The 15,225-nt window shown below is 38.4% G+C and overlaps 1 protein-coding gene across 5 annotated transcripts in view; it reads right to left on the bottom strand.

The window, feature by feature from the left end:
- Nucleotides 1-15,225, bottom strand: part of TJP1 (tight junction protein 1) — a 74,560-nt gene that overhangs the window by 13,911 nt on the left and 45,424 nt on the right. For 3 of the 5 annotated variants that reach the window (XM_061998984.1, XM_061998985.1, XM_061998983.1), the window contains exons 9-21: nucleotides 12,934-13,070; nucleotides 9,692-9,797; nucleotides 8,956-9,106; nucleotides 8,309-8,417; nucleotides 7,144-7,363; nucleotides 6,561-6,745; nucleotides 6,342-6,437; nucleotides 5,831-5,913; nucleotides 4,703-4,913; nucleotides 4,064-4,164; nucleotides 2,541-2,894; nucleotides 1,878-2,129; nucleotides 237-1,136 (exon numbers count right to left, since the gene is read on the bottom strand). In XM_061998984.1, the coding sequence (XP_061854968.1) occupies nucleotides 237-1,136; nucleotides 1,878-2,129; nucleotides 2,541-2,894; nucleotides 4,064-4,164; nucleotides 4,703-4,913; nucleotides 5,831-5,913; nucleotides 6,342-6,437; nucleotides 6,561-6,745; nucleotides 7,144-7,363; nucleotides 8,309-8,417; nucleotides 8,956-9,106; nucleotides 9,692-9,797; nucleotides 12,934-13,070 (2,905 nt within the window). The remainder of the gene's footprint in view (nucleotides 1-236; nucleotides 1,137-1,877; nucleotides 2,130-2,540; nucleotides 2,895-4,063; nucleotides 4,165-4,702; nucleotides 4,914-5,830; nucleotides 5,914-6,341; nucleotides 6,438-6,560; nucleotides 6,746-7,143; nucleotides 7,364-8,308; nucleotides 8,418-8,955; nucleotides 9,107-9,691; nucleotides 9,798-12,933; nucleotides 13,071-15,225) is intronic. The other 2 variants (XM_061998986.1, XM_061998987.1) reach the window with 1 other exon arrangement.

Below are 15,225 nucleotides of genomic sequence, written 5' to 3'. Positions count from 1 at the left end.
TTATGAGTGAAAACACACTAAGACAGTTTCCCCCCAAAACATTACTAAAAGAGGAACTGGAGAAGTTTTCAGCATGGCAAAATCCCTTTCAGTGTTTCCACAAAAGTTTTTAGCTTCTGGTTTTAAAATACTGCAGTTATGTTAGTAAAAGGCTATTCTCCTTCCAAGGCAGTCTTACTTCTTGCAATGCAGTCTCATTAGCAAAAAACAGTGTTTTAAAAGTTTCAGTGACATACCTTGACAGTTGATGTATCACTTGGGTCCTTCATTTTTTCCAAAGACGGTGATCTTCTCCTTTCAAATATCTTCACTCGACTTCGCACAGACTGGGGTTTCATGGCTGGATCTTCTTCCTCCTCTGCTAGAGATGGCGGTGCAGGCAGTGGTTTACTGTTAGAAGGCAAAACTTCTGGTTTGGTTTGTGATGAAGGGGGAGGAGGAAGAGAAACACCTGAAGTGCTATGAGAAGGCTCATATTGTCCAGCTTTAGCATTGTAAGCTTGAGGAAGACCTTGTTCATAGCCCCTTTTATGCGGATCGAAATACTGCTTCGGTTCAGGAGATCGAGAGATAGTTGACTGGTATGGCTGAGCTTCTTGTTTGTATCTGCCATGCGTGTCATATCCAACAGTATGTTGATCTTCATATCGCACTTGTGGTAAGCTGAAGTTTTTGGGTGCATGCTCATAGCGAGGTCTGCCGTCATAGCTCATGGAAGGAGGTTCCTCAAAACGAGGTTGTGCTGGATAATAGCTGCGTTCTGTGCTCTCTTCTACATTTTGTCTGGAATCGAGATCCCTAGGAGGTTGGTTTTCATAAGCTGTTCTTGTTTGGTTGTAGGGCTGCTTTTCATCATAATATGTCCAGTGCTCCTCATAGGGAGGCACGCGGTCATCATAATGTAGGCGATGGTCATAACCACGAGAAAACTGATCTACATAGTTTGTAGAATCATACCTGTATGTTGACTGTTCGTAGTCCCTACTTGGTTGTTTCTCTGCATATTGAGCCTGAGATTCATAGATCAGACTTGGGTCTCTTTCCTGTCTCTGTACTGGATGATTAATTGCTGGCTGTTTTAAGACATAGCTTTGTCTGGACGCTTCTTCGTTAATATACGGATCCTTCCGGTATACCTGTTAACAAGAGAAGCATACTTTTCAGTTAAAATGTAGAGTAACTGCAGTTGCATTTGAAATGCAACATTTGAAACAAAGCTGAGTTTTAAATATTAGCTTTAATTTTGTTTAAATATTTTGTTGGCAATCACAGGAATTTGGTCATTTAAGAGATCCCTTCTAGTCTTTTAAGCAACAACAGGCAAGTAGATTAAAAAGGAAAGAGAAAGGTCATACATCCTCATCCATAGTGTTTGGTGTTGGGCTGGTGGGAGGGCACAATTTTTTTGGTGAGCATATTGATACACATATTTAAGTTAGTTCCAGCATTTCTGAGGAAGTATACGAAGTCACCCAGCAAACTAGATTCATCTTCATCATTAGGGATTTGGCATGATTTGAAGTATGCAAAGATCCAGTATCATTGTAACGAATTAACAGATTTTTGTCAAGGCCTCATTAACTAAGAGCAGAACGCTGACAAGCTAAACAAAGTCACATGTAAAGTAAAATCAAAATACAGAACACAGTCTTTTTAAAAAAGCCATCTTTTTGAGAAGTGAAAAGCATACAGCTTGAAGCCATGCACACAAAACATGAGATGATGCTTAGCAACTCAGATGCACTGGTTTTGTAATCTGTATGATCTCTTATAGAAAAAAAATTAAAAGTAATTCTCCAAATAAGGACAAAATAAAGAAGACCATGTGCTAGCTTGATGTATAGCAGGAAATCAGCGCAACAATGTGGCACAGGTACCTTTGCTGGATCTATATGCGGCGATAAGGATGATGGCTCTTGATCTCTTAGGACTATATGAGCTCCCTCAGTACTTGATGTTCTTAAGGGGCCCGCTTGTGGTTGGTAAGAGTTGTAAGGAGCAGCAGTAGGCTCCTCCAGTCTGACATTAGTTAGGTTTACATTAGCATTTACTGCAGAGGTTGATGAGGTTGCAGGGTTTGATTCAGGCGACGGGGAAAGGTAAGGGACTGCAGGTGAGGCTTCTGCTTTCTGTGAAGTGTTTAAAATATTTTAAATATACTGCTATTGAATAATTGAATGACTTTTTGATTTATATTAAAATAATTTACATGATGCTTTGATCAATGCAGCTAGATGTACAATGAAAGGTACTCAAAGTATCACGCACTAGCACTTCCAGAAACGCCTTATGTTGAAGAAAAAGCAAAACATTTAATGAAAGTAGATGGTACTTCAATCCCCCTCCTGTCAGGCTGCGTCACTACAACAGGTAGGGAGAGCTGATTCTCCAATTCATTATAACATATTATTGTTGCTGTTACTATTCTCGTATGCACTCAGAATATCGGGAAGCAGACTGTAAGCACACATTTCTTGTTCAACAGAACTTGCAATCTGAAGTGCACGTATACTGGTCAGCGTATACAATTACTTTCTTACCGGCTGAGATGTAGTTGTTTTAAATCCTGAAGAATCTACTCTGAGGCTTGGCTGTGGCTGAGCTTGAGATGCGTAAGTAGGGTAAGTTTGAGTTTCATGATGCATTCCAGAAGAATCCTCTCTAACAGGTTCAGAAGAACGTGTAATAGCAGATTCAGGAGGAGTTCCAACCTCATCATTCAGAGTTTCATCCAGCTCCTGATCAGTGTAAGCACCCCCTTCTGTATCTGTGTCTTCATAATCAGATGTGTGTCTACTGTCTGTGCTGTACATAGAATACTCACTACCAGGAGCTGAGAGGTAAGAAAGGCGGTCATCATGTAAATCAAGGTCATCACTGGTAGCACCATCTGCCTGTGTCAAATAAAATTAGAGTGCACATTTATTGAAATACCTTTTAAAAAATACCCTTTTTCTTGCAATGTAAAGCTAGGATTTCTTTTTGTGAATAATTAGGAACTGAACAAATAGAATGCATCTATCTTGAATGCATCTATGTTGAATCAAAACACCAAGTCTAGTAGTTAAAATGTTATATTCCAAATCCAGTAGCACAGCAACAGTACGAGAATTCAACCATTCTGAGTATCCCATGGAGGAGAAACCTGGTTTCAACAGTTGAAGATATTAAGCTTTCACCTAAAAGCCTTCTCTGCAGTCCTGCTTTTTGAATCATTTTAAGGGGTCTGATGACTGTCAGTGTAAGGAAAGGGATGGTACACAGCGTCCATAGAAACTGAAGTGTTTCAAGTGCAGCTTTGTATCTTTCCGAAGTGATGATATTGGAATCATTACACTCAAAAGTAGATACAAGGAAGTGAAAGGACCTCCAAGAATACAAGAATAGATGAAAACAAGAATAGATGATCCAAATACTAAGAAACATGTAGCAAGAGCCAATTCATCACTCGCTTACTTGTAAGTTGGCACTTTGCTTGGTATTAGTTCCTGAAGAGGATGGATCTAGTCTGTGTAGTATAACATGCAGCTTGAGGAAGCAAGAGGAGTTTTAGGGAGGAACACAGAACACTACACAGTGATTTCATATGTATTCTCACAACTGAGAGGACAGTTCTCAAAGCTCAGAAAGAATGTGAATATGCTACCTGCTTTTATATTAATCCAAAAATAATCCATCATCAAGCCATCCCAGCCCCTAATGCCAATGCAGCAGAACACCCAGAACTTTTCATGAAAAAGCATCCAGTTCCCACAAAGCAGTAACATATTCTCCAGTTAACAGTAGCAACAGACAAATAATCGCTACACTGCTACATGTACAAGGACAACCGTACATCCCTTGTTAACAGAATACCTACACTAGGTAGTGACAAAGCAGTTTTGAGCAGTTCACACAGCCATGAAGTATTGCTGCTTTAGCTCTTCAACTGATGGTTAAAATGAGAAAAAAGGAAAACAAACCTCAATTCCACAAGTACCTGCCCATATCTGTAATATTAGTAAGAATGAAAAAACAAAAAATTCTTAGTTTTATCACCTTCCACCAACCTATTGTTTCTTACCTTTCCTTCTGAAACCCAGACTAGTTGGTTCTGTTGTTGCTGAATTGCTTCCTTTAGTGCTCCATACCATCCTTCATTCATTGAATTCAAGTTAATGGTAGCTAGAAGTACAGTGGTTAGTGTGACTTGTGATTTCTGTAGAACTATGAGAAGCATCTCATACTATTAGTAATAAAAGCAATATGAACTGGTAAGTTAAAACTATGAGATTTTAACAGTAATGTATATATTAATATTCAAAGCAATCTTAAGGCATGATATAGTATATGACATTTAACCTGATAGGGAATACTGAGTTACCAGTAGCTTCTAATAAAGCGAGACTTCAGTTTAGCCAGACTAGAAAAAACAAAGTTCTATCATCTTCCCATTCATTCAAATGTTTGATTTGGCTGATGATCCTGCAAAGCCACCAGATCTATTATAAAAGTAATTTTGCTGTTTCAGATTGCTTTACATTTGTGCAGTCATATGCAAACACACACATCAATGAACTTTTGGTTACTGAATGAGTGAGCCTGAACAAGTCGTCAACTACTTTACTTGGTCCACTTGCAGACAAGTATGGTGGAAGTTACTCTCACCTCACACCTCCTCCTCCCTCTCAGAAAGACTAACGCAATACATCTGTTTACTTACTTGTGAAGAGATGGTGATTATTTTTACGTAGCTTATGAGCTCTTTCATAGAGCTTTCTGGCACTTTTTCGCGATTCTGGGCACAACCTCATTCTCATAGTCTTTACACCCTGCTTAGAATCAGGATTGAGGAACACGACAATAGGATACCACTGGGCATAATTCAGACGGTCCACTGCATTAGGAGTGACATCTAATAGAGCATGTTTGTCCTGTTGGGATAAAGAGGACAGAGGCAAGAAAGTGAATCACTTACATACTTGATGTAGTTTTTCCTTTCAACATCCTCCACAGATCTTTTGTGTTACCTATATAGTGGTCACTGTTTCAGTGTATGAATTTAATACTCTTTTCCTATTTGAGTAAAAGAAATGAAAAGCTAATTCCAATCCCAGGTTACATGGGCACATACATTTTGAATTACAGGTCTGACTGTAACTATGAGCTTTTTAATATTTAACTCCCTATTTTTAAAAAAATGTCCTCAAAGTAGGCAGGCACTAAAGATAAGCAGTTTTTATTTGGATTTTGCTAATAGGAAAAATGTAAAGATTCAAATACAAAACTAGTTTCAACACACACCTTAATTTTCCTTAAAAAAATACTACATTCCTCAATCACTCCGTGCAAGAATTTGGCCAGTTTTCATTCAGAAAGACTTATCTCAAGCATATAGCATCCTCATTTTGCTTCCCCCACACACACACTCGGGCATTTCAAAGGCTTGCAGTTTGGTTTTAAGTAAGGAAATAAAAAGGGGAAGAGCAGAGCCCTGTATTATGAACTAATGTCAGCAGTTTAAAGGATATTAAAGAAAAGAGATTGAAGGATCCTTTCCACTAGTCTTTGCACAAAAAATTATGCCATAATTTTTTTTTTTATGCCAAAATTAATCCATAAATTGGGGTGGGGGACAATCACTCCCTAGTACAGGTTGCAGTTATTAACATGGAGAAAGGAAGGAGTCATGGGGTGTTTGGGTTTTGTAATTAACCAACAGAAAGATGAAAAAGTTACTTCCAAAGCAAACACACTCGTGAGTTATTCTTCTATATTCAAAACATCTCTTTATTTGATGATATCAGTTTTACTGTGCTTATGTTAAGTACAGTGACAATGAAAGACTTACTCTATCAATTATCTGTTTTATAGTGTGAAGACGAATAATGCCAGAACTACGTTGGTCAGTACCAGCATCTCTTGGTTCACTTTCTGGTAAAGAGGAAACAGTAAAAACCTGTTGTAAGTTTACAAGCTATTCTACATTCCCCCATTAAAATAAACAGAACCATTTCATAGGTCAAACTGTCAATTCAGATCGAAGACATTCCTGCTTCTAAGTGATATGCAAAAATTTACCCACCAACCCGGCCATAAAAAGCACTACATCTTTACAAAAGCGCTTAGGATAAAGTATTCAAATAAAAAGAAGTCTGAGAAGGCTATAAATAGAACTAAGATTACTTTTACCTACAGAGAATTATCAGCAATCACAGTGAAAGGGCTTACATTTGTCTGTTCCTTTACATTAGCTGTTAACATGTTTGACAAGATGCTGACAAACTAATCACATGAAATAAACAATCTAGTAAAACAAAGCTGACTATTTCGTAACTGCAGAAAATGCCCATCTCACTTACTTGCAATTTGAAAGATATCTGGTTCTTCTCTAGCAAGTTTCTCCCGTGCAACATCAGCTATTGGACCAAAAATGGTTACAGGTCTGAGAAACCCAGCTAGAATTGAAGAAAAAAAAAAAAAAGACTGTGTAAAAGAAATCCAAGATACTCTTCAATCCTAGGCTAATGCAAAGCAAACCACACAAAGCTGCAAATTGCAGTGTAAGAATAAAGCCATACCTTCCCGAAGAACAACTCTTTCATAGGCAGGAAACTTTGTCTGGACAGGTTGGGCAGAAAGATCTTCTCTGCTTTTTCGGAGGTTTCTCTTTGAGCTGCGCAAGCCTCGGAATCTCCAAAAATCTGCTCGATCTCCTCCTGCTGTCTTTGGAAGTGTGTACTGTACGCTAGCTAGCTGCTCAGCTCTAAGATGACAATAAATCTCAACCAGTTATCAAAGAAGTTAGCTTCTGAAGTAACACTTGACTAGCAAAAACTTCTATGTCCAAAAGCCACTACTACCTGGTGAATCAACCTTTCATTGTTTCTTCATTAGAAAGCAAGAGACTGAACTACTGAGGCTGATACCACATTTATAAAGTTCTATATAGCCTTGTTTCTTGTACTGAGAAGTAAGTTTCAGGGTTATTCGTGGATTGTACAAGACTTAAAATAGTTCAGATATTTAATTTCTTTTAATACTTTGTCATTTTCTCTGACTGAAGAAGTAGTGTTCTACAGACTATTCCAACTATTCATTACACAGATGCAGAACTTGAAACCGTAGTTTTAAAACAGCAATTTAAGTATTTTAAGCCCGTACCTGTTTTTGTTAGGTATGATACCCCTTTCAACTTCTTTATGATTCTTGCCAATTCGAATTGCCAGCCATGAACCCAGTTTGCCATTGTACAAAGTGTCCACCACCCGGAACACTTCACCTTTGTTGAAACTTAGTCCGTAAGGAGACTCCTTTTCATATTCAAAATGAGTTCTGATGTAGAAAGAATCCCCTACATCAGACTCAACAATACGACGATAAACTGAAAAAAGAAGAAATCCCAAAATATAAAGTGTTTCCTACGTTCAGGGGATGTCCTTATACTCCCAAGAATTACTCAAAGCAGTGTCTCACCTTAATTCTCATTGTTATAAATATACATTACTCCTTCAAGAAGCCTTAATATCTCAGAACTGCTCTATTTTAAGCAGTATAACTAGCAAACTCTACCAAGAGAAATTCAGGATATGTGTCAGGAGGTTGGAGCATCCCTTTTTTTGATGACATCTAGTGACAGGACAAGGGGTAATGGGATGAAGCTGGAACACAAAAAGTTCCATTTAAGCAAAAGAAAAAAATTATTTCACTATGAGTGATGGAGCAGTAGCACAGGCTGTCCAGGGAGGGTGTGGAGTCTCCTCCCTTGGAGGTCTTCAAAACCCACCTGGACATGTTCCTGTGTGACCTGATCTAGGTTGACCTGCTTCTGCAGGGGGCTGGGCTAGATGACCTCTAAAGGTCCCTTCCAACCCCTACCATTCTAAATCTCAAACTGAAATCTAAATTCAACTCTCATGGTCAAAAATCTGGTGCTAGTAGAAGCTGAATTCAGTTCCTCTGGAAGGAATGAATCTTACCAAGGAAAGAAGTTTGTGTATGTGTGTGTGCACATCACTATAATCACTCATTTTCAACAGCATAACTACAGCAGACTCTCCTGCTCTCCCCAAGGCTTAATGACAACACTTTTGTCAGATGCTAAGGGTTACTTTTGGTGGGCTTTTGGTCAGTTGAGGTTTTGGGGGGGGGGGGCCATGTGTTTTGGTTTTTGGGGAGGTGGGTATACGGTTGCGATATCAGAAGACCTTAATAGTCTTCATAAGGTGTCAGTTTCCTGCAAGTCAGAAGTGAATCATCATTCACTACACTTTTTATGTTATCCCAAGCAGTTTACTACATTGCTCCCAATACATATACAAACATTTACCGTCTTTTTTCTTCTGTGCCAGAATGGTTACTTCTTCACCTTTAGGAAGATCAAGTAAAAAAAGGACAGCTTCTTCTCTGATGATATTTGTGAAGTCTACATTATTTACCTGGTATGAAGTAATTGACTTAGACTTAGAGTATGACACTGTAACAGAAATTTAACTATACAATGGGAAATTTAAATTAATTTAATGCTAAGATTTCTTTTAAATTCAATTTCATACATCTACACAGAGTGTGTCTATCTTAGTATCTCTTGAACATCTAAAACAGTCCCACTTTATTTCTTGATGAAAGCATAGCTTTGAGAATAATAGGTAGCTGTTAATTTTATACTTATGTTTCATTTTATATTTTAGATCAATATTATGGAACAACTGTAAACAGTCACATACAGAGCCCTCTGACAATGTAGTGACCCATCAGTTAAAAAAAAAAAAAAGACGATTTTATTGACTGAATTAGTCCAAGAATTTATATGTAAAACCTACTAACCTTCCTAGAACAGTACAGTTGACAGAGTTTGCTCCTATTAAATTATCTAATAAGTACATACAGAAAAAAGACCTCCAGCATTCAGTACTACAGAACAAAAACATACTTTGGTACAACAAAACATTTGTAGTGTTATAGTTTTTAACATACCCTGAGAATCTGATCCCCTTCCTCTAATCCTTCTTTGGCTGCAGGGCTGTCTTCCAGAACACCAGCTACAAATATGCCAACATCATTGCCACCTGCTAGTCGCAAGCCCACACTGTCTCCTTTTCTGAATTTTACCAGTTTCATGCTTGGCCTAAAGATTTAGGAAATATTCCACTTAGAGGTGTAATAGCATAAAATATCCTGGTAAATTGAAGACTGAACACATGCAAAGAACTGGCATATAGATCTATTCTGGCTCTGAAGAGATCAAAATAAAGTTGAGATGAAACCAAACTAGATTCTATTCTCATATACACTGATGTTGACAGAAAATATCCTGGTTTAAGCAGACTCATTTCTATGTCACAACTTCACACACTTGTGATCAATGATCTCTATTTTTTATGAAAAGAATATGATGCAGCATGTCTCTTCTCTTGAAAGACAGGGACAGGGCACGAAGTGCTCAAGTAGGGAAACATCACTAATTCTTTTCAACAGTGGATCACTGTAACTGTGGGTCATTTTCACAGAAAATTAGTAAGACCTTAAAATGGTATATTGCACAATGTTAAGTGCCAACAAGGCTCAGAAAGAAACCTAAAGTCTTAAATTTGTCAGTATAGTATACTGGACTTCACATCAGACCTTTTATACAGGTTCCTCATCACCGCGGACAAAAGCTTGGTTTGCTCAAAGACCAGGACAATTTGAATGGAGTTTAAAGTTACATTACCGAAGCATTCCATCTTCATGGGTTGAGTTGGGTAACGGACCATCAGATGGACTGACTGGTAAATCCACATCTGGCTGACCTCCTTGTGCATACACTGGCTTCGGTTCTATTAAAACAACAAAAGACTTAAAATATCCATCAGTAGCTCTCCTCTACCCCACTTAAACCTACTTTGAGGTGAAATGCTAGAAACTCACAAAAGATGTTCTCACTATTCTAAGCAGCACAGTAACCTGCCTAATTCAATAACAATCCCCAAAACTCCTTAATATTTCACTAAGTAGTCTGAACACTGGAGAACTACACGAACTAGAAGGCTTCATGCTTGCAAAACCACTTTCAGCTCCACTGTTTCTCACTGATTTATCTACTGTAACTTGTTCACTTTCTATTGGCTATCTTTCCTGAAGAATTCAACTTTTGAAACAACAATAACAAACATTTAGCTATTGCCACATGCCTTAAAGTCAGCATATTTCAACACTTAATTTGGTCCAGTTGGTGGTTCTTGAAGTTAAGCACTTAGTATGGCTCTGATGCATAGATCCTCTGGAGTCACTGGAAAGAAATTGCCACTGTACTTTTCCTTCAGTAACAAACACTAACAGGGGCTCCTCTCTGCTACGTGGTTGGTCATATTAGAAGAATTTGTATTTAAGTCTTACCTTTGCACACTTGAAAAACACCTGTTTTCAAACTAGGTTGGTGAAGTAGCTTTGTGTGGCCAGGTTTTGGTAGCAGAGAGCTACAGGTGGCTTCTTTAAAACAAAAGAGCTGCTGGAAGCTTCCCCTGTAGCTGACAGAGCCAGTGCCACTGACAAAGGCCAAGCCAGTTAGCAATGAAGGTAACTGCTCTGTGATTAACACATTGGAAAAAGGGAAGAAGTTGCTGTGCAGATGTAGAACTGCAGCAGCAGCAAAAGGGATTGAGAATGTGAGAAGAATGTCTCTGCAGACATCAAGGTCAAGGGAGAAGGAAGAGGAGCTTCCCAGGCACTGGAGCAGAGATTACCCTATGACCTGTGGAGTAGCCCATGGTGAGACCCTGCCCTTGCAGCCCATGGAGGCCATGATGGAGCAGAGATCCACTCACAGTCCAGGGAGGAGCCCACACCAGAGCAGGTGGATGCTTGAGGGAGGCTGTGACCCCATGGGAAGCCACACTGCAGCAAATTCCTGGAAGGACCTATGAACCCATGCAGAGAGGAGCCCATGTCACAGCAGGATATGCTGATAGGACTTGTGACCCTGTGAGGGACCCAAGAGGGAGCAGTCTGTTCCTGAAGGACTGTTTTCCCCATAGATGAGACCCATGTCAGAGTAGTTCCTGAAGAACTATACTCTGTGGGAAAGATCCATATTAGAGAAGTTCTTGGATGACTGTCCCCTGTGGGAGGGATCCCAAACTGTAGCACAAGGAAGTCCTCTCTCTGTGAGCTAAGTCCATCTGTAATGAATTGACCGTAGCCCACATTCCCTGTCCCCCTGAAGGGGAGAAGGAACTAACCTGGGAAGAATGGAGAGGTCAGGGAAGGTGTTTATTAGTTATTTTCCCTACTCTGTTTTGATTGTTCATAAATAAATCAATCTGTTTCCTCCCCAAGTTGAGTCTGTTTTGCCTGTGATAATTGCTGAGCCATCTTCCTGTCCTTATCTCAATTCACAAGCCCTTTGTTGTATTTCTCTCTTCCCTGCCCAATTGAAAAGAGGTGATAGAACTTGGTGAGCATCTGGCATCCAGCCAGGATTAAATCACCATAGTTAACATCAAATTAGTCTAATACCCCTGATCTTCCCAACAACTGTGTTGTCTTCAGGTTACTGAATGCACTAGTTAGAAATTTGGAATACCAAACAACAATTTGGTAATAACGTCTTTTCCAATGTGACTTATGTCCTTACCATACAGTAACATAGCATTTTCCTTTAAAATCTTTAGCAACCCTTCACCTGAGCCTCTGATGATTCCTCTGAACAAACTTTCCTTTTACCCTCCTTTGACACAATCAACCTTGACAGTCATCTTGCCCTTGGTCTAAGCAGCAACTGTCACAGAATCTGACAATTACTTTTCTAATCACATTGTCTTCAGAAGACCCTCATTTCCCTAGAGCTTTCCATGAGGCTGTTGAAGGACTGCACCCTATATTGCACCTTTTAATCTCAGAAAATACATTATGGAAAATTAATTTTACTCACAGATTTAAATATTATCTTTATGTAGTGGCCTAACATCTCCACCCATCCAAACTAAATATTTCCATACGCCACTTCTCATTCACTCAAGAACAGAACATTTCTTCATCCCCACTAACCAATCAAATCCTCACAGTAATTACTACTTGCTTTCAAGCCACTCAAGCCAATTATTAGCACATTAATTGGATTAAGGGCCATCTTAAGAGTCTCCTATGCTAGCTAGGTTTGTATTATACCAACTATTAATCTTCAGTATTTTACAGAAATGCAGAATTCCTCCTTCCAATCTGACTACCACATCCTTTTTCTACCTTGGCACATATGAGCTTACTTCATTTTCATCTTTTCTTAACACCACTGCAAAAGGTCACCTCATACAATCTTTAATAATGGCTGCTGCATCAGAAAACCTACTGTTCTCATTTTCAAGATCTTTCCAAGCCTCTCAACATCATAACTTTTCCAAATTCTTCACTAAGCTACTGAATATTACACACAGAAGTGTCACTGCTCATCCTTTAAGCCTTCAAGTATTTTCAAGCTTGAATGTGCTTTTTCTCATTCTACCCAGCCTTTGTGAACAGTTCCCTCTAAGCTATCTGCACAGCTCCTCTTTCTCCACTTCATAGTTTCACTGGAGTGCTTCATTCTGTAAATAAAAGTCCTGAAAGTCAGCCTTGTCACGATCATCTTCCCCCCCCCCTTTCTTTTTTACACCAATTGACGTTTATCTCCTCCCATTTAGCCTATCTTAACCTTGCTTGAGAAATCAGAACAAAACTCTGAAACTTGTAAACACAGTTCTAAATACTTAAGTTGGAAAACTATACACAGAGAAGACCTCATAGCTTAGGTTTTCAGGACTGTATAAAATATAAAAGGGGTTATGGTTACAAAGCCTGTTCACATTTAGAAATAAAAAAACCCGGGACTTGGTCTGTTTTAAGACTTTGGAAATAATTAAAAAAATGCAATGGTATAAAGTCTTTACTGGTGATCCATTCTGATCAGCACGCATAATTAGTATATTCTAATGTTTTTACCTGGGAGTGGTGGAGTCTGTTTTTCAGTTCTTTCGACAGACACTTCTTCCATAGTTTTAGAAATATCATCTGCGTTCTTAACAGGTGTAGAAACAGCTCCTGGTTTTGTTGCTCTCTCATCTTCTCTGCTTCGAAGACTATCAGAAAAAAAAGATTTCACTCTGCATATATAATTGTTTCTTTGACCTTTGTCTACTAAGACTAAAGAACAAATCCTTTAGTTCACAAAGTTCAAGTTTTCTTCTTAGACTGTCACACTTCATTTTTACCATTTCTAAACTCAAACATTTTGTCCCTAACCTCATGTTACTACAGGACTTCTCTAGACATGGCTACTTAGAAAGTGGAAGAACATAGGCAAATAGACTCTCCTTGCTTCAGAAGCTGTCTACTTCAAGTACTGAAACCATACACATGCATTGTATATTGAAAGCTATGTAAGAAATTGAGAAGCAAATGGAAGGAGGAGAGAAAATCAGTTACAACAGTCCGTAGAAACCATGGATTTTCAGGCTTAATTCTTAGGCTTTGGTATTTTCAAGCTATATATCTGCTCCTTTGTGTGGCAGTTGCTCTGGAAATGTGCTGCCTGAGTGGCTCTTAGCAGAGCTTTGCAGAGACAAAAGTTAGAGCACAAACATGACCCCGATTTCTCAGTCTTCAGAAAGGATGAAGCATTCAATATATAGCTATCACAAGACAGGAATGCTTCCCATTGACTCAGTGATCCAACTAATTTAGTAAAAAAAAAAAAAAGACAACTTTCTGCTTCTTATGTATTTCCTGGACATACTTTCAGTGTAAAACAAAAGCATATATAACAAACCAAAAAAGGGCAAAAGTATCTCCTCTTCAAACAGTGAGAGCCAAAAAGAATACAGTTTCTATTTAAGTCAAAAGTGGAAGCATTTTTTGTAAAGGTTAGAGGTACAGCTACCAGCTGTAACATAGCAGAACTGAACAGAACACAGGCTCTGTGTTGAAATGTCAACTGTTACACTGCTATCTGCTGAACAGTAAATAATTTATTAAAATGCACCTGCTATGACACTAGTAATGAGCTGAAAAAACAGAAGTAGATCAAAATACCACCAGAATATGTACATTCTTAAAAAAAATGCAGTCACAAAGGGATCAAAAAACCTATTTAATTTCTGAGTGTTGGAAAATAATGATATAAAAAGTATTTGAGAGAAGACATACACAAAGAAATCAAAGCTATTTATATAATATCAGACTTAATTACCAAGAAGTGGGGAAAAATAGTACATCCTCAAAGATTACAACAGCTTGGTCAGTAGCTGCAAGTCCATCTCCTCTCAAAGGAAAGGTGTGTGTGTTGGGGGGCGCGGGGGGAGGTGAAAAGTTTCTCACTACGAACAGCTAGATGGTGCTACTCGGCAATAATGAGCATTACTTTCCCCGCAGTGTAACAGTATCTATGAAGGGCTCAGAGTCAATGCTTGAAGTGTGACTAAAGAAAACAGATCCCAGAAAATGTACTCATTCAAGATGTGTGAAAAAGAATAAAACAGTGAACATCTAAATACAAGCAGAATGTGCTTTCCTGAAATGATTTAAGCTTGAAACGTCAGAAACAAAGCTTAACTACTCAGACACGACATACTAATACTTTATAGTACAGTCTTCTGCCAGTTTTAGAACCATATGCGTAAAGGCACCAAAAAACCCCAGAACATAAGAACATAGGAAAATACTGCAATTATCACAATAATCTGGGAATAAATAGGCACTCCGGCATTGCCAACAACCACCCTGTCACAAGCCATTGATAAAAAAAGTACAGCAGCCTGATTTTTAAAATCCGTATTTGTACTTTTTACAGTCAGATAAACTCCTCTGGAAGGCTTCCAGAATTGATGAAAATGACGCTAAAACTATTATGTCTAGCAAAACTAAAAGTAAGCATCTGTCCTCTTCCAGATTCACAGCGTATTTTCATTTGTACATAAAGTGCATAAGTTAAAACCTTATATATTTTACTTCCAGCAAGAGATTTAAAACACGACCAAACTCCTCATTTGCTTGAAAAGAACTCTTTGTTTATTAGACACATATATTTAGTTATTTAAATGTATACTAAGCAACTTGTAAGAGTCCTGTACTGGCATAACAAAACTAATTTCCCTTCCCATCCAATGATTTTTGGGTGATAAGCATTTGTTAATGAGATATTTCAGTACATGTCTTCATAAGCCCTATCTACCAGTTTCTAAGTATCTCCTAACACTTAACAAAAGTTTATTCAAAAGTAGTAGTACCTATCTTGCT

The sequence above is a fragment of the Colius striatus genome, chromosome 7 (assembly GCF_028858725.1).
Source record: "Colius striatus isolate bColStr4 chromosome 7, bColStr4.1.hap1, whole genome shotgun sequence".
Lineage (NCBI taxonomy): Eukaryota > Metazoa > Chordata > Aves > Coliiformes > Coliidae > Colius > Colius striatus.
This window is presented reverse-complemented; position numbering and strand designations above follow the sequence as displayed.